The sequence below is a fragment of the Larus michahellis genome, chromosome 5 (assembly GCF_964199755.1).
Source record: "Larus michahellis chromosome 5, bLarMic1.1, whole genome shotgun sequence".
In the NCBI taxonomy this organism is placed as follows: domain Eukaryota; kingdom Metazoa; phylum Chordata; class Aves; order Charadriiformes; family Laridae; genus Larus; species Larus michahellis.
The window spans coordinates 72,861,388-72,885,715 of NC_133900.1; the positions used below are offsets into that span (position 1 = coordinate 72,861,388).

The 24,328-nt window shown below is 38.6% G+C and overlaps 1 protein-coding gene across 2 annotated transcripts; it reads left to right on the forward strand.

Annotated features, from left to right (window-relative positions):
• The first annotated feature begins 2,612 nt into the window (after positions 1–2,612).
• GUF1 (GTP binding elongation factor GUF1) lies at positions 2,613–24,309 on the forward strand. 2 transcript variants are annotated; one of them, XM_074587954.1, is made up of 17 exons: positions 2,613–2,886; positions 4,592–4,703; positions 7,005–7,153; positions 7,362–7,442; positions 9,441–9,518; positions 9,755–9,838; positions 10,329–10,393; positions 11,418–11,621; positions 13,211–13,350; positions 14,619–14,742; positions 15,117–15,249; positions 16,534–16,677; positions 17,696–17,829; positions 19,630–19,731; positions 21,693–21,812; positions 22,733–22,769; positions 23,806–24,309. In XM_074587954.1, the coding sequence occupies exons 1-17, from the start codon at positions 2,758–2,760 to the stop codon at positions 23,941–23,943; spliced, it is 1,974 nt and encodes a 657-aa protein (XP_074444055.1). In that variant the 5' UTR covers positions 2,613–2,757; the 3' UTR covers positions 23,944–24,309. The 2 variants fall into 2 exon arrangements, with proteins under 2 accessions (XP_074444055.1, XP_074444056.1); XM_074587955.1 differs by lacking the exons at positions 2,613–2,886; positions 4,592–4,703; positions 7,005–7,153; ... (3 more) ...; positions 10,329–10,393; positions 11,418–11,621 and adding an exon at positions 12,007–12,115.
• The last annotated feature ends 19 nt before the right edge of the window (positions 24,310–24,328 follow it).

Consider the following 24,328-nt stretch of genomic DNA (forward strand, 5'->3'; position numbering starts at 1 on the left):
CAAGGAGTAGATACGAACTGCAAGTGCAACCTTCAGTCATGCCATTTTGGTTTGTAGTAACTTGCTTTTGCAGGTATTTTTGTGACTATGCAATTTTGTGCATGTCACAAAGCGTGTTGCAAGCCTGAATGTGCAATTTAGCTACCTCTGCAGCTGCTTTTTTGGATTTGCTCAAATGTGGTATCTATGCACATTGCTCTGTGGCGGTGACATTTGAAGATACTCTGTAAAGCGCATTAGTTTAATTCCTGCTAATGGAGCACCTTCTTAGATTTGTTGGTATTCTTGTCTCTGGGGATAGTGAAGACAATATCCATTTAAGAATTACAGGATTGATATGCATCTATTTATGTTCTCTATTACCGCACATGGGTAAGCCAGTATCTGTAAGATGTGCATCAAACTTAACCTGTGTATCGCAGGACCAATGTTTTCCTCCAAGTATGGTTGCTATCCTCATATGTACGCTCTGGATCACATCTTTGGATTCACGGCTCCTGTCACACTCATTCTCCATTTAAGGACATGCTTCTCTTTCCCTACTTATTTTCATGAATTTGCTGAAGGACTCTTTTTGCCCATTACTACCCAAATTCAAAGTGATCAGCACAGCACAGTGACCTGTGCTAGCTAATTCACTAATGCACACTCCCAAGCTGGTATATACAGAACTCTTGCGCCCTCTGCACTGTGTATCAGATACTTCTAAGCAACCTTTTGAAACGAAATCATTGTAACTTCAAATGGAATACAAATTTCTATATCCTGAAATTAAACCTCCTTTAAAGTTTTACCCTCAAAAAATACTGCACCTTGCTTTATTTGGCACATCTCTAGATTGTGAATCTGATAAAAATATTTGCGGTTTACTTAGCTAAGTGGTCTGCTGGGATTTTTGAAGGATTTTATACAGCTACAGCTGAAATCCTGATTAGATTGAACAAATGAGAAAGATAAAGCCAATACATGTAAACTGAGCAGTGACCCCAGGGCTGCATGTTTTCCCACGTTTGTGAAACCTTAATGTAAACTTCTCAAGTAAGAAAAAAACAGAGGAACATGCAGGCAGTAATAAAAGCTAGACTAGGAAAAATATAGGCCAGAAAAATATCTAGAAATGACAATGTCCATCCAGGAAGACTTTGATAAAGAGTAACATACGGAAAACCTGGGGGTGCTGGTGGATGGCCAGCTTAACATGAGCCAGCAGTGTGCCCAGGTGGCCAAGAGGGCCAACAGCATTCTGGCCTGTATCAGGAATAGCGTGGCCAGCAGGAGCAGGGAAGTGATTGTGCCTTTGTACTCGGCACTGGTGGGGCCTCATCTCGAGTGCTGTGTTCAGTTCTGGGCCCCTCTGTACAAGAGGGACATTGAAGTGCTGGAGCTTGTCCAGAGGAGAGCTACCAGGCTGGTGTGAGGGGTCTGGAGACCAGGTCATATGAGGAGAGGCTGAGGGAGCTGGGCATATTTAGCTTGGAGAAGAGGAGGCTGAGGGGAGACCTCATTGCCCTCTACAACTACCTGAAAGGAGGTTGGAGAGAGGTGGGTGTTGGCCTCTTCTCCCAGGTGAATAATGACAGGACCAGAGGAAATGGTCTGAAGTTGCGGCAGGGGAGGTTTAGATTAGATATTAGGAAGAATTACTTTACTGCAAGAGTGGTCAGGCACTGGAACAGCCTGCCCAGGGAGGTGGTTGAGTCACCATCCCTGGAGGTGTTTAAGAAACGTCTAGATGTGGCACTTCAGGGCATGCTCTAGTAGCAGAGACTGTAGGTTGTTTGGTTGGACTCGATAATCTTAAGCGTCCTTTCCAACCATGAAGATTCTATGATTCTGTGAAAACAGATCTGAGAATATGACAACATTCTTCTGCTTCTACAATTTTACAAAGAACAACTGAGAAGGCCAGAACAGCCGTATTGTGGCAGCACTGTAGACATACAAGAAACAGATTCCTCTATAATGCCAGTGAAGAAGTATTTCAAAACAATGACATCCTATGCCTTGCAGGAGCACTGAGATGCTACAATCAGGAACGAAGCTGTTCTTGTGAGCGATCTCATACCACAAAAACCCACAAAAAGCAAACTTCCAGAAATTTGAAAAACTTGTAAAAATACAGTTTGTGCTTTCTATAACTAATGGTGCCTAGAAAAGAAGTATATATATCCCAGACATCATTGTTGCTAGGACACCATGTAACAGAAGCCGGGCCAAACTGCTGGCTTTTGTAGTTTTTTTTACAGACAGCTAAGGGGAAAGCCCTATGGAGGCTCTCCCCCGAGACTGCTGCACCTCTGAAGTAGCATTACGCGGCCGCTGCAGGAGACCCGGCTGGCTCCCGGCAGCGAGCCAACACGGAAGGCGCGGGCAGAGGCCCCACGCCGCCAGGCGAAGGCGCGGCCCGCCAGGCCGCAGGCCCCGAGGAGCCGCGGACGAGTGACGCCCGCAGCTTATTGAGGCGAGGCTGAAACTAGCTCCCGGGGGAACTCCGACAGCGGCAGGCTTCGAAGGCGCAGCCGGGCAGGACGGGACACCACCTCCACCCCGCCGCCATTGCTCCAGGGGGAGGAAGGAAGCGGGGCTCTGACCACTTCCGCCTCTGGGGAGCACTTCCGGCGCTTCCTTCTGTGAGGCGGCAGTTGGTGTGCGCCTTGTGTAGCCGTTGGGGAGCCGTTGAGGCCGCGCTGCGATGGGGGCTGAGGCTGCCCGAGCTCCCCTCCGTGCAGCCAGCGTGTGAGGCCGGCCTCGAGCGCCATGGCCCTCGCCGGCAGGACGGCGGCGTGGTGGGCCCGGCTGCCGAGCTCCCGCCTCCCCTCCACCCCGCTCTGCCTTCCGCCATGGCTGTCCGCCGCCTGCGGGCGGCTGTACAGCTCCGGCGGCAAGGTGAGTTCGCAGGGCGGCCCAGCAGGGATGGCGTGCGGGGGGGCGTCTGGACTGCCCGAAGTGGGCCTGCGGCGAGTCCCCTACCTGTAAAAGGTGGCCTTTCCACACAGGCCGTGGCATCCTGTAGCAGCTATTTCCCGCTGCAGGGGCATTTGTGTCCCCTTGGCAGTAGGACAAGTAGACTTGTCATTCCAATCCGAGACATTCTGAAAGGGACAGAATCACAGAATGGTCGGGGTTGGAAGGGACCTCTGGAGATCATCTAGTCCAACCCCTCTGCCAGAGCAGGTTGCACAGGAATGCATCCAGGTAGGTTTTGAATATCTCCAGAGAAGGAGACTCCAGAACCTCTCTGGGCAGCCTGTTCCAGTGCTCTGCCACCCCCAAAGTAAAGAAGTTTATCCTCACGTTGAGAGGTAATTTCCTGTCTTCCAGTTTGTGCCTGTTGCCCCTTGTCCTGTAGCTGGGCCCCACTGAGAAGAGTCTGGCCCCATCCTCTTGACATTCGCCCTTTAGATATTGATAAGCATTGATGAGATTCCTCGCAGTCTTCTCCAGGCTAAACAGACACAGGTCTCTCAGCCTTTCTTCATAAGAGAGGTGCACCAGTCCCTTGATCAGCATTGTAGCCCTCCGCCGGACTCTCTCTAGTAGTTCCCTGTCCTTTTTGAACTGTGAGCCCAGAACTGGATACAGTACTCCAGATGTGGCCTCACCAGTTCAGAGTAGAGGGGGAGGATGACCTCCCTCGACCTGCTGGTCGCACTCTCTTTAATGCATCCCAGGGGATCATCGGTGTTCTTGGGCACATGGCTGCCTCTTGGTCAACTTGTTCACTAGCACCCCCAGGTCTCTCCCTGCAGATCTGCTTTCCAGCAGGTCAGCCCCTAACCTCTACTGGCACATGGACATGGCAGGTAATGCTGCTTGATGCTGTGTATTGGTGCTAGCAAAGAACTCCACACTCTTTCTTTCTGCCTGTCCCAGAGCTGTGTGCATAGCCCGTGTAAGAGGGATGCGCTTTGTGTATCTCTCAAATCGGCGACTGGACTTTTTCAGTAAAGTGTTGCTGATTGCTATTAGGGATCTCCAGGTTCCTGATGCTGAAAGCTTTGAGAAGCAAAGAAACCACTTCTGTTACTTGGAATGAACAGGAATAACACAAAGTTTTTTAGTGTTGGACCTTTCTGTGTGTGAACCAAGGAAGTCAGGCTGGTTTTCTGCATTTTTTTTTTTCATTTAGCCAAGATAAGTGTTACCTATAGTTTCCTTTTCCACAAAGTCTACTTGCTCCTTACGATAAGGTCACTGCTCCCTAAGCTGCTAGGTAATGTTGCTGTATTCTTACCATGCTTGTGAGCAATTATTTCCTTAATGGTCCCCTGAATCTTGTTTTCTAAATCCTTAAGTTTAGCAGTTTAACAAACTTGAAACTGTTTTAAGTGTATTCATAAGAACACAGTACCTTTTGCAATGCTTTCCAGCATACTTAGTGATTATTCAGAGTAATAAATGAATGTATATGTATGTATATGTATGTAAAATGAAATGTTAGCATTTCAAACACTGGTAACAATTTAAGCTTTTGTTTCTATTCAACCTGTGCCTCTTCTAGAGAAATTAGTTAATTCTTTTTTAAAGGCCAGGTCATATTGCATGTAGAGATTGTAACCACAGTTTATGAAAATAAATTTCTGTTTTTCAGGAAAAATTAGATATGTCGACATATCCCGTCGAAAGCATTAGAAACTTCAGTATTATAGCTCACGTAGATCATGGCAAGAGTACACTAGCGGACAGATTGTTGGAAATTACAGGTAAGTGTTCTCATTTTATACTACCTTCGCTCAACAGGTAAGATGATGTGTAAGTTTCTGTAGCTTTGGTTATTACTAAAACTTCTAATCACGGAACCACAGAATCTTCAGAGTTGGAAGGGACCTCTAGAGATCATCTAGTCCAAGTCCCCTGCTAGAGCAGGATTGCCTAAAGCACATCCCTCAGGGCTGCATCCAGGCGGGTCTTGAAAATCTCCAGAGAAGGGGACTCCACAACCTCCCTGGGCAGCCTGTGCCAGTGCTCTGTCACCCTCACTGTAAAGAAGCTTTTCCGTGTATTTGAACGGAACTTCCTATGTTCTAGCTTGTGCCCATTGCCCCTTGTCCTGTCGCTGGGAACCATTGAAAAGAGCCTGGCTCCGTCCTCCTTAAACCCACCCTTTAGATACTTGTAAACATTAATCAGGTCCCCCCTCAACCTTCTCTTCTCCAGGCTAAAGAGTCCCAGCTCTTTCAGCCTTTCCTCATAAGGGAGGTGCTCCAGTCCCATAATCATCTTGGTTGCCCTTCGCTGGACTCGCTCCAGTAGTTCCCTGTCCCTCTTGAACTGGGGAGCCCAAAACTGGACACAGTACTCCAGTTGTGGCCTCACCAGTGCAGAGTAGAGGGGGAGAATGACCTCCCTCGACCTACTGGCCACAGTCTTCCCTGTGCAGCCCAGGATGCCATTGGCCTTCTTGGCGACAAGGGCACACTGCTGGCTCATGGATAATTTGCTGTCTACCAGGACCCCCAGGTCCTTCTCAGAGCTGCTTCCCAGCATGTCCGCCCGTAACATATACTGGTGTTTGGCATTCTTCCTTCCCAGGTGCAGGACCCTACACTTGCTCTAGTCTCTAGTGTCTTTGCTCTAGTGCCAGTTTGATTGTGCTTTTAGACTGCCAGTTGTGTAGTGTTACAGATGTGAATATGATAGACTTTCTGGTTGAGATCTGCCTACAAGTAGGGGTAAGGAGGTGTGTAATTCACTAAAGGAAGTATGTATTTTAGAAAGAGACTGAAAAGGAGTGTACTTCCTCATTCAGGATGCTGCTCCTGTTATTCCTGACTCATCGTCCATTAGACCAATACACAGCAAGTTTATCGTTTTTACTGCCAGTGTTTGGAGTGGACAGAAGGGGACTGTCATAACCTAGGAATTCTGAACAGAGTAGTTTTCAAAAGTGTTACTGAAACAGAGAGGAACTTCAGCTGCTAGTACTAAGATTAAAGTAACGATATGTCCTCTTGTGAGCAAACCATAAACGACTGCCTTTCATGGTGGTGAAGCTCACTGGTACTGAAGCTGATACGATGCTGCATAGTAAGTTTTAGAAATGTATCGCTCTGTTGCTTTAGATTTAGTGAGTAGAATAACTGCTAGTAATTAAGTATAAATTCCTTGGATTCTCAGCTGCTATATAGCCTTGCTTTTTCCTTTGCTCTAAGTATTGGTGAAGTTGTGTTACTTTCAGAGCTATTTATTTTGTCCTCATGGGAGTGCATCTTGGACTTCAGTGTTTTTATTTTGGTGTTATTGTTGAGGTTAAGAAAAACTATCCCCCTTTAAAGTGAAAGTGAGAAACAGAAGTGCTAAGGGATTTTTCATAACTAGAAGCGACTCTGAAACTTAAGCTTTTTGTGGGAGAGAGAGACAAAGGTTTCCTTGTAGGGTTCTCTAAGGTAAGCTGTAAAGCAGTTGCTGTATCTCCCAAGAGGAGACTAATTTCAGGGCAGAGCTTAAATTGGCTACTCAGAAATACCCTTTGGAAGAGTCTTGCTTTCCTTGTTTAAGGGGTGAGCAAAACAAAACCTGGGAGAGGTTTTTGATTAAATTTATTCTTTATGATTACCTCCTGTGTGTCACTATGGGCAATTTTACCTGACACGTGTGAAAGAATGGAGTTTGAATTCAGGTCTGTCAAGCTCTATGATAACGTTCTTTTCACATTTGAGATTGGCACTGGTTGGAACCATGGAGCTGCTCTCTAGTGATAGGAGGTGAAATTTTTTTTAAACATCAAAGTTATTCAGCACTGAATGGAGTCTTTGCTACTTCTTAATCTCCGATTTAGACTTACATGATGTTTTGTATCCTGCTTATTCAGTAAAGTGTTTTATGTAACTTATATAATTTTATTTTTAAATAAAAATCTAACTTCAGCTTAATCAGATGGAAAAGCTTCATTTGCGGCTGCAAGTCCCATGTTCTCCTGTTTAATGGCTTTTTCAAGAATTATTTATTTTGAGAGCTAATGTATTAAATGAGGTAATAAAACTGTTTTTTTTTTTTAATCTTAGGAACAATTGCTAAAACTGACCGTAATAAACAAGTGCTGGATAAACTGCAAGTGGAACGTGAAAGAGGAATTACAGTTAAAGCACAATCTGCATCTCTCTTTTACAATCATGGAGGAGTAAACTATCTCTTAAATCTTATTGACACGCCAGTAAGTTAAGTATAAACAGTGTTTAAATCCCACAAAACTAAATGTCTTTATATTTAAAAGTAGGAAATTTCTGGCTTCTTGTGTTTATTCAAATTCTTTTTGTTGTAAGAATTGTGAACATATATACAAATGAAAACATTGTAATATAGAAATCTTTGCAAAAGACTCTAGAAGTACCTGAAATTGTAAACATCTATTTTCTCCACAGGGCCACGTAGATTTCAGCTATGAAGTATCACGATCTCTGTCTGCCTGTCAAGGTGTCATACTTGTAGTGGATGCAAATGAGGTGGAGTTCTTAATTCTTGTTTTTTACTTAGAATTTCAGCAATTTTTTTAAGCAAGCTAGAGAGTAGATTTTTTTTTTTAATTATTTTTTTTTACTATTATTTTTCCATCAGTGTTTCTGCCCCTGGGCTATCTCCATAAAAGTATAACGTTGCAGAAGGCTAGTAATGGGAATTTTAAAAAAATTCTAGAGACAAATACTTGTGTGTTGATCATTATTGCAGTTCCATGACATAGCAATAAAAGCACAGGATTAGTGAAGAATCAGATCCTACTTTATACAGAGTATGAACTTTGCAAATGGTAGTCTGGGGAGCTTCTAGCTGTTGTACAAATACCCATTTGAGCACCTTCAGTTTCTTCTTGGAAAGCTCGATGATTTGTTCAACCAACCACACTGTTAGTTACAACTAATTGCGGTTGTGTTTCTGATTGTCAGTAATACAAACCAATGCTGGCAGCATTAAAGCTAAAGGACACTATAGGCTGAATGTGAATAAACTTACTCTGGAAACTTGAGAAGTTTTGTATCTGCTAGATTGATAGGTTCTTGACTAATGTTTCAGGAGGAGCAGGAGAGTGAGGGAGTAAAATGTTTGTAAGGTGATACTCTCATAAATTCACAAAGTCTATACTGGGAGGGAGGTGAAATTAGAGATCTTAGTGGTACTTTTATTTGTACAGTGCTAGGAACGTAAGAAACAGTTACCAGACTAGAATATGAGGATTATGGGAACATGATTTTAAATATGGACACATTCTCACAAAGTATTTTGATAATTTTCTCTCTGGCATGTTTATGATTGGATTGTACAAGGGTCAAATGAATGCTACTGTTTTCCTTGTTATACAGAAAAAAATGTAATTTCCATTCAATGATTATGAACACTTTTTCCTTCCTAGCTTGGTGGGCAAGTGAACTTCTTAAGTAAGCTTCAGTAACAAATATATTTTTTGAATGTGCTGATGTTTTTATATTTAATGTGTATGTATATTTTTTGTCATATTTAACTATTATGTGATTCTTGGTATTCTGTATTTGCCTTTTAGTCAGAATGCTCACAAACTCAACTTTTTCATTATAATTGCTAATGTTTCTCATGCCAGCCTGAATTCTGGAGGTAACTCTGAAGATTTAGGTCTTGCATACTTCTTTTTTTTTTTTCCTTTTTTCTTTTTTTGTTGAATAATTTTTTTTTTTACTACTTTATGTTCCCTAAAAAGTTAGGCCCATATAACCATGACGAATATCCCCATATAAGTAATTTTCCACTTGATCTGTTGTAAAAAAAGGGGAAGACAAGAAGTAGCTTCTCCTTCTTCTCCTTGCCACCCCCTTCTGCCCTCTCTTGTCACGTTAGGCTTTATAATCTCATTCATTAGCATCCCTGTCCCTCTGTTTTTGTTTTTCCTTGCATGGTACTTGGATCTGGAGAAGTAATCTTCCTTTTTCTTCTAATTAGAGCTGTCCTTTTGCCATCCTTTTGAAAGAAATGTGAGGTACAAACCTTATACTTTGTCTTTATTTTTTGAAAATAGCTGTAAGGTAAGTTGAAGGTGTGTTCATGCCCTCTGGAGTCACTGCAGTTTTATAAACATCCCTTTTTCTTTGTTTTAGTTCATTTGTGAATAATTTGTGGTGGACAAAGAGTGTTTTTTGAGGTACCTGTTATAATCTTGGTTATTCAGAAATAAATAACATATACAGAAATATGTACTTGGTGCATAATGTTTGCATAATACTATGTAATCTATAAATAATTGCATATATGTGGTTATACATACAGCATTATTAGTTTGTCTACTTATATTCAGATTATGAGAAATGATAACTTAAGAATGTTCTGTTTTTTCTCAGCAAAGTGTATAATCAATAACTTATTTTCAATCCCCCAAATGAAAGAGTTGCTAGAACAGAAAAATAATTTTATATTGTATAGTATGCTTTATAAAAGAAGAAACAACAAAATGTTAAACTTCTTTAATGCTTATTTTCTAGGGTATTCAGGCTCAGACAGTGGCAAACTTCTATCTTGCTTTTGAAGCGCAGCTTGCAATAATTCCTGTCATAAATAAGGTAATAAAGGTTTTAGAGTTTCATATTAAATAGTTGGGTTGTTTAAATGTGTAGAAGACTTACAAGAAACTTATCCTCAAATAGAAATATATAATGAAAAAATAGCTAGAAGATAATAAGAACTTTGTTTTACTCATAAAATCATAAAGGTTCCTTGACTTGTATATTTGGAAACTACAGTGCTGGATCATACAGAAGAGGCGATTGCCTGTATATTTAAGTTTGTTGTTTTTCAGATTGATTTGAAGAATGCAGACCCTGAAAGAGTTGAAAAACAAATTGAGAAGCTGTTTGATATCCCTATACATGAATGTGTAAGGGTAAGATCTCTTAAAGTTTTATAACGTGTCTGATTGATTGTATATCTGTATCTACTTTGTAGCTAATAAAAGATGTGTACACGTAGTAAATTAACAGGGTGTCATCTGTCTTTCTGTCTTTGTCTGACATACATGAATTTCTTTAAAAATTGTCTCGTGGAGAACATACTAGAATTTTTAACTGACAGGTATGTCTTGATGCATGACATCAGATAGATTTTAAATTGTTCCTCATTATGGGTCTGTAAATTGTTTTCACTTTTACTGTAACAACAATTGCCATTCAGGAGAGAAAAAAAAAGTTACAGAATAATTTATAATCAAATAAGCATTTCATAGTAATAGCATTCTAACGTGTGCTTCACAGTGCTTTTATGGGTAGTAGTATCTGTGGCAACCAAAACTGTCTAAGTAAATGTGACACTGTTTAATAGATACTGAATTCACGTGAGACACATGTCTTATCAAATTGCTGTTTGACTTGTTTTAGATTTCTGCTAAACAAGGAACAAATGTTGAAAAAGTTCTTCAAAAGGTCATTGAGAAGATTCCACCGTAAGTTTTGTATTTAGTTATGAAACCTTATAAGGTTAAGTAGGAAACCATGAGTTGCTTTTATACAGTATAATGGGACTAGTTTTGCCTATTTAAAGTCAATACTTTATGAAAGATGTGGGAGAAACCTAATGTCTGAGGTGGTTAAGTCAGTTTCAAATTGCAAACCAGAAAAAATGACACGTCACAGTTGAGATGCCTTTTAAAAAATGAATGCATGAATGTCAGCAGAGAAGAATTCTTTATTCTTTAGAAGTGGGAGAGGAAAATGAATTCATTCAGAATGAAATGAAAGATGAGAGGTGATCCACTAAAGGTGACACGTCTGCGAATGTTTACATAGCTTCCGTGAAACAGTGTTTGAGGATCTATGTTTGCTGTTACTCCTTTTGAATGTTGCATTGTTAAATTGATAAAGGTAATTGAAATCTGCTGTGTTTAGAGTTTCTCAGTTTCATATCCTGAACCCAACCTTTAAAATAGGCTTTTATCTAGGAACTTGGTGACAAAGCTGCTGAATTCCAGTTCAGTTACAGTCAGCATAGTGCTTTTCAATCTTTTTTCCTACTGCTAATAATATAGTCTTCAAACTACTTAATAATTATAATTAAAAGAAACCACAATGAAGACTGAGATTAGGTTTCCATGAAAGATGGCAAAACTAAAATTTCAGTGGACTTTATTTTTTTTTCCAAAAAAAACCTCTCAGCTGTTGGAATGTAACTGTTGAATTTTTGTTTCCCCTGTAATGCGACATTTTAAGTATCAGTTTCACCTGTTGCGAAATAAGTATGACGAATATGGATTTGGTTTTGTTCTATTTGTACTGCTATTGCACATGGGAGGAAAAAAAAAAGTGAAGATTTGCTGCATAATAGTGAAACACTGAAATGATGTCGGGTGTGTGTTTGTTTACTGAAAATTAGTAGTTTTATCTGTTTTAATATGGAAGTTTTGGGGGTGTTTGCTCATTTGATATTGATTTAAAACATACTACTTAATCTATTTACATTTTTTGTGACAGACCCCAGTGTAATACTGCTGATCCATTGAAAGCCTTAGTGTTTGACTCTACCTTTGACCACTACCGAGGCGTCATAGCTAACATTGCTCTCTTTGGTGGGGAGATTCAGAAAGGGCATAAAATTGTGTCTGCGCACACAAAGAAAAGATACGAAGTTAATGAAGTCGGAATTCTGACTCCAAATGAGCAGCCAACCCATAAACTGTAAGTAAAAATTTCTTTCAATGGGTCAAATCACAAATCAACATAAGATACAAAATCCTGCAGTTCTGTTTGATTTTTTGCTTTGAGTGGTAAAGGCTGGGAGATGTTTAGGTTTTTTATTCTTGTTCTTTGGTGGGGTTTTTTATGATTATTATCTGTAATTTAATGCTCGATGTCAGTGTTTTTCATTTTGGGCATGCTGAGGCAGAAGGTTTTGGGGACTGCTTTTTGGGCAGTGGTAGGGGGAGGGAGTCATTCTGTCATCCACAGCACGTGGAGCATCTGGACAGCTAGGTATTTTTAAGACTAGCGTTTGATATTCTTATTCAGCTGTCCAATTTGTTTCTAGGAACTACCTTATTTGAGAGTGGAAGGGAATGGGGCTTCATCTTAGTTATTGCTGCAGCATATTTTGAGGGTGGAAAACTTAAAATCCCTGAATGCAACAGCTTCCAGAAACTGGCTCCTCATGGCAGCAGTGGGAAGAAAATCAGGTACTTAGAATTAGCAGAGAAGCTTTATCAGTTTGCATCCAAGTATGTGTTAATGACTTTTCTTGGGAGATTCTCAGTGAGACTATGTTACTTTGTGTGCTCGGTTGAACCCAGCCGGGAATTAAGCACCCATCCAGCCACTTGCTCACTCCTTCAACCCAAGCGTGACAGGGGAGAGAACTGGAAGAGCAAAAGTGAGTAAAGATTCATGGGTTGAGATAAAGACAGTTAAATAAGTGAAGGAAAAAGAAAAGCGGGGGGACAGGAAGCGATGCAAAGACAACCAGTTACTCCCCACCTCCCACAAGCAGACCCACCACTAGCAGACAAGGTAGTGTATAACCAACAGCCACCTTGGAAAGACTACAGTCCTTGTTTTTTATTGCTGAGCATGTTGTTGTATGGCATGGAACATCCTTTTGTTCAGTCCAGGTCTGCTGTCCTGGCTGTGTCACTTCCCAGCCTCTTGGCCTAGCCTATTTGCCGGGAGGGACAAAGTGAGAAGCAGAAAAAGCCTTCATGCTGCGCAAGCACTATTCAGCATTATCTAGAACACTGGTGTGTTGTCAGCACCATTTAATTAACAAATCCACAACACCATATGGGGCTGCTATGAAGATAGTTAACTCCATCCCAGCCAAAACCAGTACACTGTGTTTTACTTTTTATCTACCACGGGTTTCTCTCCTAAACAACATTATGTGCTGATGGAAGGCATTTGTCTTTTGTTGTTTCTGCCACTTAGTATGTGAAACTTGCTGTGGTGGCAGCTGGGAACTGTTCTGATCCTTTTTATTAGATCCTTGAGAAGTTCCTTCTAGCTCCAGCTTTCAAACTGGGAGTAGCACAGAATTAAAAATCCAGAGCTATAAATGTACTGTTTAACTGTAACAGAAATAGAGGAGCTTGAGTCATCAGATAGTTTGTCCCTTGGGATAAAGTTCGCAGGAGAAACAACTTAAATCTGGCTTTTGTATACGTAGGCTTTTGGGGGTGTGGTTTATTTGAATTTCTGAGTGGGATAAGTCAAGTGGGGGAAAATAGCAGTACTGATAACGCCAAGAAGCATGTCCATATAATGCCTATTTTATTTAGATATGCTGGACAGGTGGGCTACCTGGTTGCTGGAATGAAAGAAGTAACAGAAGCCCAAATAGGAGACACGCTGTTTTTGTATAAACAGCCAGTGGAGCCTTTGCCTGGCTTTAAGTCAGCGAAGCCAATGGTTTTTGCAGGTGAGGAGTAAACTGATAAAAAGTAGAATTACTTTTTTCCAGTAAAAAGAATTGGAGAGCTATTAGAGCTTCTAAAATGATCTATGTGTATATTAAGAGTTGTAAGGATTAGAATTGTATCAAAGTTAAGCTACAGAGGCACATCATTTATATAGCTTTGTGTAATTTTCCCTGTGACTCAACAGACAAGATTCATAATAGTTGCAGACTGGTTTTAGGTGAATACAAGACTAACATGTATTTTTAGACACAATTATTGCTTCTAAAGCCAGTAAATTCTTGATAGCTGGAAAGGAACAGCTGAGACTTGAAAAAATGAAGTCCATTTACTGGAGTTCTTCATCTTGATAACCAGGTTTCCATAATTATTGTGAATTCTTTTTTCTTTTAAAAATTAACAACTGTTTATTTTTTGTTAAATATGGTAAACTACCAAAGCTAATATTCAGAATGTAAATTCTGTAAAATACTTGGCTTTTTAAGCTTGAATAGTTCTGTTGAGCTGTTGCCACCAGCTTCAGTAACTACTACAAATGCTATGGGAGATGGCTTTAGAAAGAAATAAATTTTGGAAATCACTTTCTAGGCTTGTTGTGATGGAATGTATAAAACTCACTTGAACTGTCTCTTGGAGATCGTGCTGTCTGTCAGTCAACCTAGAAAAATACAATTCTGTAAATTTTTCTTCTGTGCATGTGTGTTGCTTCTTGCTGTAGAGCAATTTACATTTTTCTGAACACATGGTGATGTGAAAAGCTGTACAGTAGAACCTGCTTCAGGCAGTAATTATAAAGACAGCTGCTTTTTATTAATTTCAGAAGAATATAGAAACATTCACAATTTTGATATGGCAAGTTTTTTTTCCTGTTACTTCTTACCTTTGAAGGAACATCTCAGTGAAGTTTGTCTGCTTATTCATTTATGCTTAACCTATATGTTTACGTTACAGCCCTGCAAAATAATGGTTATACTCAATTGCGCATCTTCTACAACTATGAAAGATTAGATGAGTACAGTATTCCTACCATTATGGTTTCAATGTTAATTCTTGGGTTTTTTGAGGTAATCTAAAACTACTACATCTTAACTAATTTTTTTTTTGGAAAAAAAAAAATCCTATTGTTTTTCACATTTTAAAAAAGTTGGAAAAGAAAGTAAGCTAATTCTGATTTCATTACTGTGTTCACTGTAAAAAGCATGTTTGAAAGCTAAGTATATACTAGATAAAGCTCTGTGTCACATCACTTCTATCTAATATGTTTTGACAGGAATGTATCCTGTAGATCAAACAGAATATAATAATCTCAAAAGTGCTTTGGAAAGGCTGACATTGAATGACTCCAGTGTAACTGTGCATCGTGACAGTAGCCTTGCCTTAGGAGCTGGGTGGAGGTGAGGCTTTTATACTGCTTTCATTTTTGGAGTGGTTTGTAAATTGGGAATGCCAGTTTAAAGTCTGCTGAAGGTTGAATTAAAATGAATTCAAGATTAGGAGCTTTAATTCAAATTAATGATAGGTAAAGATCAAAAGCAGTTGATTTTCTTACATTCTGTATTTGCAGAGAGTGTGCAGTTTGTTGTGATTGATAGGTTTTGTTCTCAAAGACTCATAACTGTTCAACCGTAGGATCATTTGGAGATTGTTCACTGTGCCTGATACTGCCAGACTAGCAGTGTAAACATGCTGGAGAAGAAAAAAAAACAACCCACTGTGACGTGCCAGGGGATATACAAGTATGTTCACCAACAGGTTATTTTTTTCCCAGGCTGGGTTTCCTTGGTCTTTTACATATGGAAGTTTTTAATCAACGTTTGGAGCAAGAGTATAACATGTCCGTTATTTTGACTGCACCTACAGTTCCATATAAAGCTGTTCTTTCCTCAGCAAAGTTGATAAAGGTATGTTAAATTTATTACAGCTTTATGTAAATAGCAGCTTAAATGCCTTGTATAATAAACATCTACATTTTTAAACATCTACACTTTTTAAAATCAGGTTTTATCAGCCAGAAAACATTTTTAGGAATAGCTTGCAATGCCACTATAGAGTGGCAGGGGCTGGTGAAGACAAGCGAGTTTTTGATCACAGTGAAATAGGCATGTGTAAACTTCATTGAACTGAGCGCAAAAAAAAATTACTGTGCTTGATTTTGAGAGAGAGAGGTGGACTTAAGGGCACCTGCTGAAGGGAGGCTGCAAATAGGCTAGCTCATTATTATCCAACATGTACCTCTAAACACTACAGAAAATCTGTAAATTCTATACAGCTTGTATAAGAAAGGTTGCTGTACTTGCAAGGTGTAAGGCATAGATGCTTTATCTCCCCAGTTGTTTTGGTTCCGTAGGCAGTGCAGCAGCTGTGAATGAAGTGGTTGACACGTTTTGGTACATAAGTGATTCTGGATTACTGATGCGGGACACTGTTTTCAAACAGTGCTGGAAGTTGGGTCATTGTTCAGGAACGTTGCCTTGTCAGTGGAAGCGATAGAATCATTTGCCTTAGTGCATGGGGGAGGTTGTATGTACATAGTAAGAAGCATGACCTTCCTTTTATCCTTACTTCAGAAGGATGACTTCAGCCCCTATCAGGATGTTGGTCTACAAGAAATACGTAATGAAAGCATTTGTGCAAGAATCGAAAACTTAATTTTTAAGCCCACTTCAGCCTGAAAGGGAGCCTGAACACAAAGTTCTGTTTAGAGAGGAATGTTCCCATCACCAAACTGCAGAAAACTTAAAGCAGGTCTTTGTTGAAGCTGTGCCTTACTTGACTCATCCTATATAAGATACGATAAGGAAGATCTTGCTCTACAGGCAAGAGAGATGGAAAATGAATAGAAAGCCTTTTTTCTTTCCCTGGGCAGTAGTCCTAGTTCTAAGCACCTCTTCTGTTTAATATTCACTGGATAAAATGCTTAAAAAACCATTTTCCTAGTGAAAGTAATTCCTATAATCTTTCTATATAATAATGTTTAAAGATACACTGACAAGGGACTTCTGTATGTGATGCAGAAATCTCTTTTAAAATTCTGCGCGGTATCAATTTTGGTTGCGTAATTCACAAGTGTTTCCAAGCAATTGAAACATTTATTTAGTATTTTTTCAATGCTGTTTTTGTTGCCTTTCCTATTTGGTGCACTTATTTGTAAAATTACAGTACCTGTTCTATTTGTTTGTTTTCAGGAGTATGGTAAAGCAGAGATTACTATTATCAACCCTGCTCAGTTTCCTGATAAACTTTCAGTATCTGAATATTTAGAGCCAACTGTTCTTGGTACTATTGTAACACCTCATGAATATATTGGGAAAATAATTGTTTTGTGTCAGGTTGGTATATAATTTTAGTTCTGTCATTTACATTTTTAAGCTGTTCTTATCATACTTAAGTGAAGATACTAGCTAGATACTAGGTATTAGTACTTAAATAGTATCTTTGACAGTAATTGTTGAAATATTTTTTTCGTTCAAGAGCAGTTAAACATTTTATGTGTAAAAGTACTTCTAAACTGCAAAATAGTAAAGTGAGAGTTAGTGACGAAGCTCAGTGACAATAAAGTACCTTAGTCTACATCCTGCACCAGACAAATTCATAGCTAGTTCCATTTTCCTGAAAGAATGGAATCTGCAGCAGGGGAATAAGATCTGTTGTTTTTTAGAAATATTTTCGTGGAAATACAACTTCTGTTAACACTTTACTGAGGCTTCATGTATGTTTTCAGTGCTTCATGGGAGTTCATTTACGATAGTGATGGGCAATCACGTTCCCCAAGCGTACTTGTAATACACCTAACTAAAAATATTTTGACTGACATATACATTGTCTTTATAATTTCTTCACAATATTTTCTTAGCTTTTTACATTTCAAGTACATAATATAACAGAGTACAGTACTTGCATGTCAGTAGAGCAAAGCGTAAGATCTATTAAAAAGAATTCCTAAAATAACTTTAAGATACCCTCCTGGCAGGAAAGAAGAGGAGCCTGTGAGTCATACTGTGTAATGTTCCAATACATGTGAAAATCTCATTTCAGTGAGATTTTGGGGACAAATAACTATACGTTTAAAAGGCAGCAGTAAGCAGAAGCTGGTAAGGATTTCACAAATGCAGCTTTTAGAGAGGATAGATTTGAATCATTTGTCCAGTTAAGTTACAACCACTTCATTTATGATGGTGCTGCAGTTTGTTCTAGGGCTTTAGCAAACGACCAATAAGAAAGTTACTTTGGGGCTTGAAGTATGGGAGTTCTCTTGTGTAACTGGATAACTGTTTATTTTAATTTCCTTTGTATTTGTTTGTAGAAAACTTCTTTCAAGGGGAACTGAAACAATTTTTATTTGTCTAGGATCGTAGGGCAGTCCAGAAGGATATGTTGTACATTGATGAACACAGGGTTATGCTAAAATACCTCTTTCCACTGAATGAAATTGTGGTGGATTTTTATGATGCTCTTAAGTCTTTGTCTTCTGGTTATGCAAGGTAACTACCTCTCTTGTACCCCTTCCCCACCCCCGGCCCCCACTCCCCCAGGACCCTGAGGGGTGGAAGCAAAAAAAGATCTGAGGAGAAGATATGGAAGGGCACAAGTGAAGAATATTCTTTTATGATGGTGCTGCAAATCGAGTCTTACTTCACCTTTAATGAATTAGATTCACGGTGAAAATGGATGGAGGTACATCTGAAAACCACTAAAAGTGCTTCACTACCTAATAATAATTTTCATTGGTGATGCATGTATTTTTCAAGTGTTACATGTAGAGTGGCACTTGCTCATCTAGATGAAGATGATCTACATGGTTCTTACTTGTCTAAAGTGGCAATGAGCATTTTCTATCAAAGGAGTCACTGAAAAAGTACTTCCTACTGTATTGTCTCTTGGTGGAAAAAGGAAAATAACCAAATACTGATTCTTTAAAGCTACTAAAAAATTCAACAAACTATATTAAAAACAAACAACACTTATTTTAGGTACATGCTTTATTATGGGAATAAAGCAAATCAACTGCATTTTTAGACCAAATGTTCTGCTGTGGGTGGATTCTATAAATTCAGAGGCTAGAATTGTGAAGCTGGTTGTGAAGAGCCTTTGTGAATTTAATGGAAAGGAAAATCTTGCATGGCAGATGGGCTTATGCCACAGGAGATTCAATAGCTCTTACAAACCTCGTATGTGGACGTGTTGTTAGTAAGATAAACTATATTGTGACAGGAGCTGGTATACCTAATTACATTATTCGTTTGATAAGCACAAAAATGAATTTTATTGAAGGACTGAATTTGGTTTGTGTTTTCTTAAATAGGTGTTGTAAGGTAAGGTGTGTCTTGGCAGTGCTTGTGTATACGTGAAGTAGAAGCATAAGCAGAAGTGGGGAGGCAAGAACGACAGGTAGAAGAATCAGGGGGATGGAGATTTTGAATTTTCTCTCAGGATCTAGCTCTCCAACTAGATAAAATCCAATCCGTTTATCAAGAAGCTATCTCATAGCAGAATTATGCAGGGTGTCCTTTGATTCAGATGTTGCATTGTCTTATTTCTTGATTTTTATTTCCTAATTGACTCCTTAATGTTGCTTGTGTGTTTAATGCTCTCAGTAACCGTACTTCTGATACATTCTGTTCACACAACTGTGGTTTAGCTAAGCCAATTAAGATAGAAGTACTTTCAAATGCTCTCAAAGGACTTTTTTTCCCCTCTGTTCTGATATTTCAGATCGGACCAGATTAGCGGTATTGCAAACTGACACACAGACAGTGAGGCCCATACCTACCAAAGGAGAAATATGGTTTGGAGATGAAGAGGGAAACTTGCTTGTCAGAGAGAATGATAATAGGGGTCATGTAAAAAGTCTGCCAAAGGAGAGGATGAAAAGAAAACAATCCAGTGTTAGTTTTTGATTTGACTGACATCAAGGATGTTTACTGTTCAAAAGCTGTGTTGAAGGGTTCTGTTGCCTGGAGCTTTAAGGAACTTCCGGCTGATAGAAAAGAAGTGTTTGAATAAACTCTTTAGAGATTGCAGTAACAATATCGATTTTGTATTGGTTTACCTTGCTCAGTAGCTGGAAGACAGGATGATGTCCTCTGCTGCCTTGGAGATGAGATTTATCTGCAGTATATTTCTAGTCCAGTCTTGCATGAAGACTATTAAAAACCATGCTCCTATTTTAATAAATAGTTTGAGTGCTTTATTAAGAAATGTGTCTAAAAATTTCTGGAACAAAGTGTGCAGAATATACTTTTTACGAAATCATCACTAACTTTTAAACTCCTTTCGTTTAGTTTTGATTATGAAGATGCAGGATACCAGGCAGCGGACCTTATCAAAATGGATATTCTTCTAAATGGAAATCCAGTCGAAGAACTGTCAACAATCATACACAAGTAGGTTAACTGGATTCTCTATTCCGAAGAAATAGGACTTCCTATTAATATATGGTGAAAACATGTATGTGTATCACTAATATATGACAAATATGTATGAAAAGAGCAGTGAGGATTTCACCACATCACCACTTCTGGAGATGATGTGAAAAAGAGGCATTTAAGTGCTAGATATGTTTTTGTGGTAATGTATGGCAGGGAGGAGAAGGAAATGCAAAATGCCGATCTCTTATGGAGCTGGAAAAATTTAAATACAGACCAGTCAAGGAGATGCCAGATGAATCCATTATGGCATTTACTATCTACTACTGAAAAAAAATTGATTTTATGCTCCCAATAATTCCTGTTCTATAGAAGTTTGTTGTTATTTTGTCTCCAGCCAGAGTACCAGGAGAAAGTAAATATTTACCGGATGTAATTACCTTAGAAATTTTTTGCTAAAATGATTCAGTTTCTGTAGTTTCTTGGGAATTACTGGTTTGCTGGTGAGAATAATGCCTTCCTGTTTCCAGCCTCTCCCCTTGCTTTCTTCTCACAAAGTCTTTATAAGGCTCCATTCTGTAACTTCAGCATCCCTTTCCAGCAATCCCGAGATCAATTTGGGGGGGGGTGTTGGTTTAGTTTTTTTGTCCTTGTTAAAATACTAACCTGTAATTGCCAGAAATTTTCATATTTTTTTGGCAACTGCAATCCTGAAATCCTTGGAATTCCTTAACTTCAGAAGGTTGACATAGGAAAATGACTTTCTGAACTGTGTTCAGAAAGATCTTGGGGCTGGAGTGGGATAACTCTCATATACGTTTGCTACTTTATGTGTTTTTCATAAATGTGCAGTGTTCAGCAATGTGCCTGCATCTCTTACTTTGAAAAGATGCAAAATGGAGTGGCCAGCCTTGCAAAAGTTAGTTATTGCTTTAACATGTGTCTCTTGATCAATTTAGCTTGCATCCCTGAACTGTTTCACTAGGTAAAACTAATGATAGCCTTTTGTTTAGCTTTAGATGACAAATTATTTTTTTAACTTGTAGACAACATTCATTCTGCTCCTGCTTCAGTCAATTCTCAGAGTCCTCTCGCTGTAAATAGACTACATCTGTCTATCTAAAATTGTGATGAACTACATTTATAGAGAAAAAATGACTGAGATTACTTTAAGCTCAGTACTAAGCTAGCCATTATCACTTGTCCTAATTATAGAAATAAATATCTGTATCTTCTTAAGTAATGTTGGTTAAGCATTAGCAGTTTTAGTACTTCATGCTTAAACTGTTTGCTTTATACAGGTAGCAGGGAGTCACATTGTTGCTACGTGAAAGCACATAAAAGTATTTTCAGCTGTATGTTGCTTAAAAAAAGTTCACTAAATATGGATGTTTTTAGAGAGAAGAGACCCATTTGTTTTCAATGGCTTATGAAAGTATCTGTTCAGTAGCTTCTTTAGACCTTTGGTCATTTTCTCTTTCCAAAATCTGAAGCATATACAGATGCTGAATATAGTTGGATAATTTTTATTAGCAGGTGACAGGAATACATTAAACCTTTTTTTTTTTCTTGTTATATAAAAAAAGATGTTTTAAAAATACTTCTGTAATATGTAGATCTCTTGACCTTTCGGGCCTACAATCAATGAAAATCCTCCTTGACCGTCTAGTTTAAAATTGCATTTGAAGCTGTGACAGTATTCAAAATGGCTTCAGTGTGATAGATAATCAGGCTGTTTATTATAAATATTTTAAATTTATTTGAAGACCTGTTAATACAATCATATCACCTGTTTGTATGAAACAGGTGACATACAGAGACCACTCATTAGATGTAAAATTATGATCTGATCAGCTTATCTTTTGAGTTAAAAAGAGGAAAACCTCTACTAAAATCCTGTTATCAAACAGTTTAGTCTGTGGATATATTTCGGGGGTTGTATTACTCTTTCTGAAAACACTGGTGACTTTCTTTTTCAGTGATAAGGCATATGCTACTGGTAAATTCCTGTGTGAACGTTTAAAAGATGCTATACCTCGGCAGTTGTTTGAAATAGCCATTCAGGCTGCTATTGGCAAGAAAATCATTGCAAGAGAAACGTAAGTGGATCCCTTCTGTTTACCTTCCCCCCCCCCCCCCTTATTTTAAGCTACTTAAATTATGGCCTTTTAATGTGTGTGTGTATATATAGTTTTATATATTACTATATATTACTTTTATGTAGTACTTTGATTTTACTGTAAAGTCATATTTTTCTTGTTTATGCTACCAGACCTCTTGGGGAAAAAAAAATACATTTGAGCTCTGACTGATGAAGGAGTTGATATCAATTTAATTGAAAAGAATGTATTCTTATTTTAAATTGCTTGCAGCATTGCATTTAGTGGATAGAGTATAACTTGCAACACCCATGTGTCCGTTTCCTCTTTGGCAGTGGAAAAAGTTTCTTACTACTGAAAAAAATGGGCTGGTTGTGGAATAGTTTAATCTCTGGGAAAGTCAGCAAAAGAAAGACCTGAACTCTGCTGTTCCAAAGGAAGTATATTGCAAACCGAACACCCAACTATTTCCTAGCAGCACTCACTTCTTTTAGAGAAAACCATTTCCTTGGTGTTGTGTTTCTTGTCATATCTTTGCTGTTACTATTTAAATAGTATGTAAATGGTGACAAAAGAATTAAAGGTAGGGATCCAAGTAGAAGTGCTGTAAGAACTTCTGTGTATGTATCCATATCCACACACATGTAACACTTATCATAGCAGAAATCCTAGATACAAAGGCAAGATTGTAGTTTTTATGCACATATTGTGCACTCTAAGGGATATTTCTAGAATTGAGACACGTGAGTTCAGTCTTCTGTTTAGAACTTTATCTTCTGTATACAAAATATGAAAATGTCAGGATTCCAATACAAAACTAGTAGAAAAACAACTCTTAGCATTTTGACAACTCAGTGTTTAGCTTCACGTATAGGAGATGTTCTAATGTGTTAATGTATATATTTTATTTTCTTTTACAGGCTGAAAGCTTACAGAAAGAATGTTGTGGCAAAATGTGTAAGTATTTTTTGATGTTTCTGATGTACGTAAACCTAAGAGTCTTGCTAACGTGATAGGCCTGTCTTTCCTAGAAACCCAGTGGAGACACGTTCTGCTTGTGCTCCTTAAGCATCAATGGAGTATTAACAGATACTTTTAAGCTTTTACTTCAAAATTCAACTCATGTAACCTCCAGTTGCAGCTTGCAGTAAGAGTCGGATCAGAAAGAGTAATGGCTTTTTCAGAATTACACACTGAAGAGTGAACTCAACAGAGCGTGTCTGTGTTCTCCTGTCTCCTCACCGTTTGCTAATAGTTGTAGACATACAGCAAACGTGTGTGTGTGTACACACATAGGTGTAACTTCACATGTTTCCTAAACTGTTTTTTCCAGGTGACTTAAGAAACTATAAAAGTGCTTCTTTAGAGACTGATTCTGATTAGACTTTTAGTGGAGTTTTCAGTAATACGTCATGACAAGGCCTTAAATATGCAATAGTTAACTATTAACAAGAGTGGACAGAGCTATAGGAAAAACGCGATGCCTCTTCCTTATCTTGTCTTTAGTTCTGTGAAGCGAACATGTTGCAAAAAGTTAGACAAGTGTCACTTTCTCACAACTATTATAGAATTCTGCTAGGCACATACGTGGGATGGTGTTTGTTCAACATTGTGTAAGCGTTCAGTTAATTTATTTAGACGTAAGCACCTAGTGCTAGTCAAGATGCCCCAGTGTATCTGAGCTGGCATCCTGCTGCTGTTCCAAGGGGACCTGGATATCCTATAGGTTGTGTCTAACGTCAGCGAGGTTTACATGAATGTATATATCTAGGTAACTGAATTCAACCCTCAGTTGTCCCAATGAACACAGCTTAACTTGCTCGTTTGCTTTTTTTTATCTAGTGGCCTTTTAGGATAACTATTTGGAGTGTAAAATAATCTTTTGTCATAATATAACTAGCCTTTCTGATTATTTTTAAGCCCTCAAGTTTAGTGTTGCTGAAATGTACCGTAGTTGCATTTAAGTTTACTAGAATGTTTTTCCTTTTCATAGTATGGCGGAGACATTACAAGAAGAATGAAGCTTTTAAAGAGGCAGGCAGAAGGGAAGAAGCTGATGAGAAAAATTGGCAATGTGGAAGTACCAAGAGATGCCTTTATACGTGTTTTAAAGAGACAAACTGACAAATAGAGATCAGCGACATGCAGCTGATTATTCTCTCAACTTTTTGTAGACAGTAGCGTAATGACCTAAGGGATAACTTATCACTGTGAGAGGGAACATGTTTGCGTGGTGTAAATTAAATACATGTGGGAACATAAATTGAAAGGACAGTGTACTTAAAATGTACAGATACTTGTAGATTATTATGAAATTAAAGTTATTTAATTTGACTTGACTGAATCTAAGCTTTCATTTTATTGTTTTTAATTGTATTTAATTGTTTTCATACTTTAAACACTTAAAATGTAACAATTATGTTTTATTTTTGCATTGCAAGTCTTTGAGAGAACAGGCACCATGTGGGAAAAAGTTTATAAAAATAATTGAAAGGTATGTATAGACAAACTGCTGG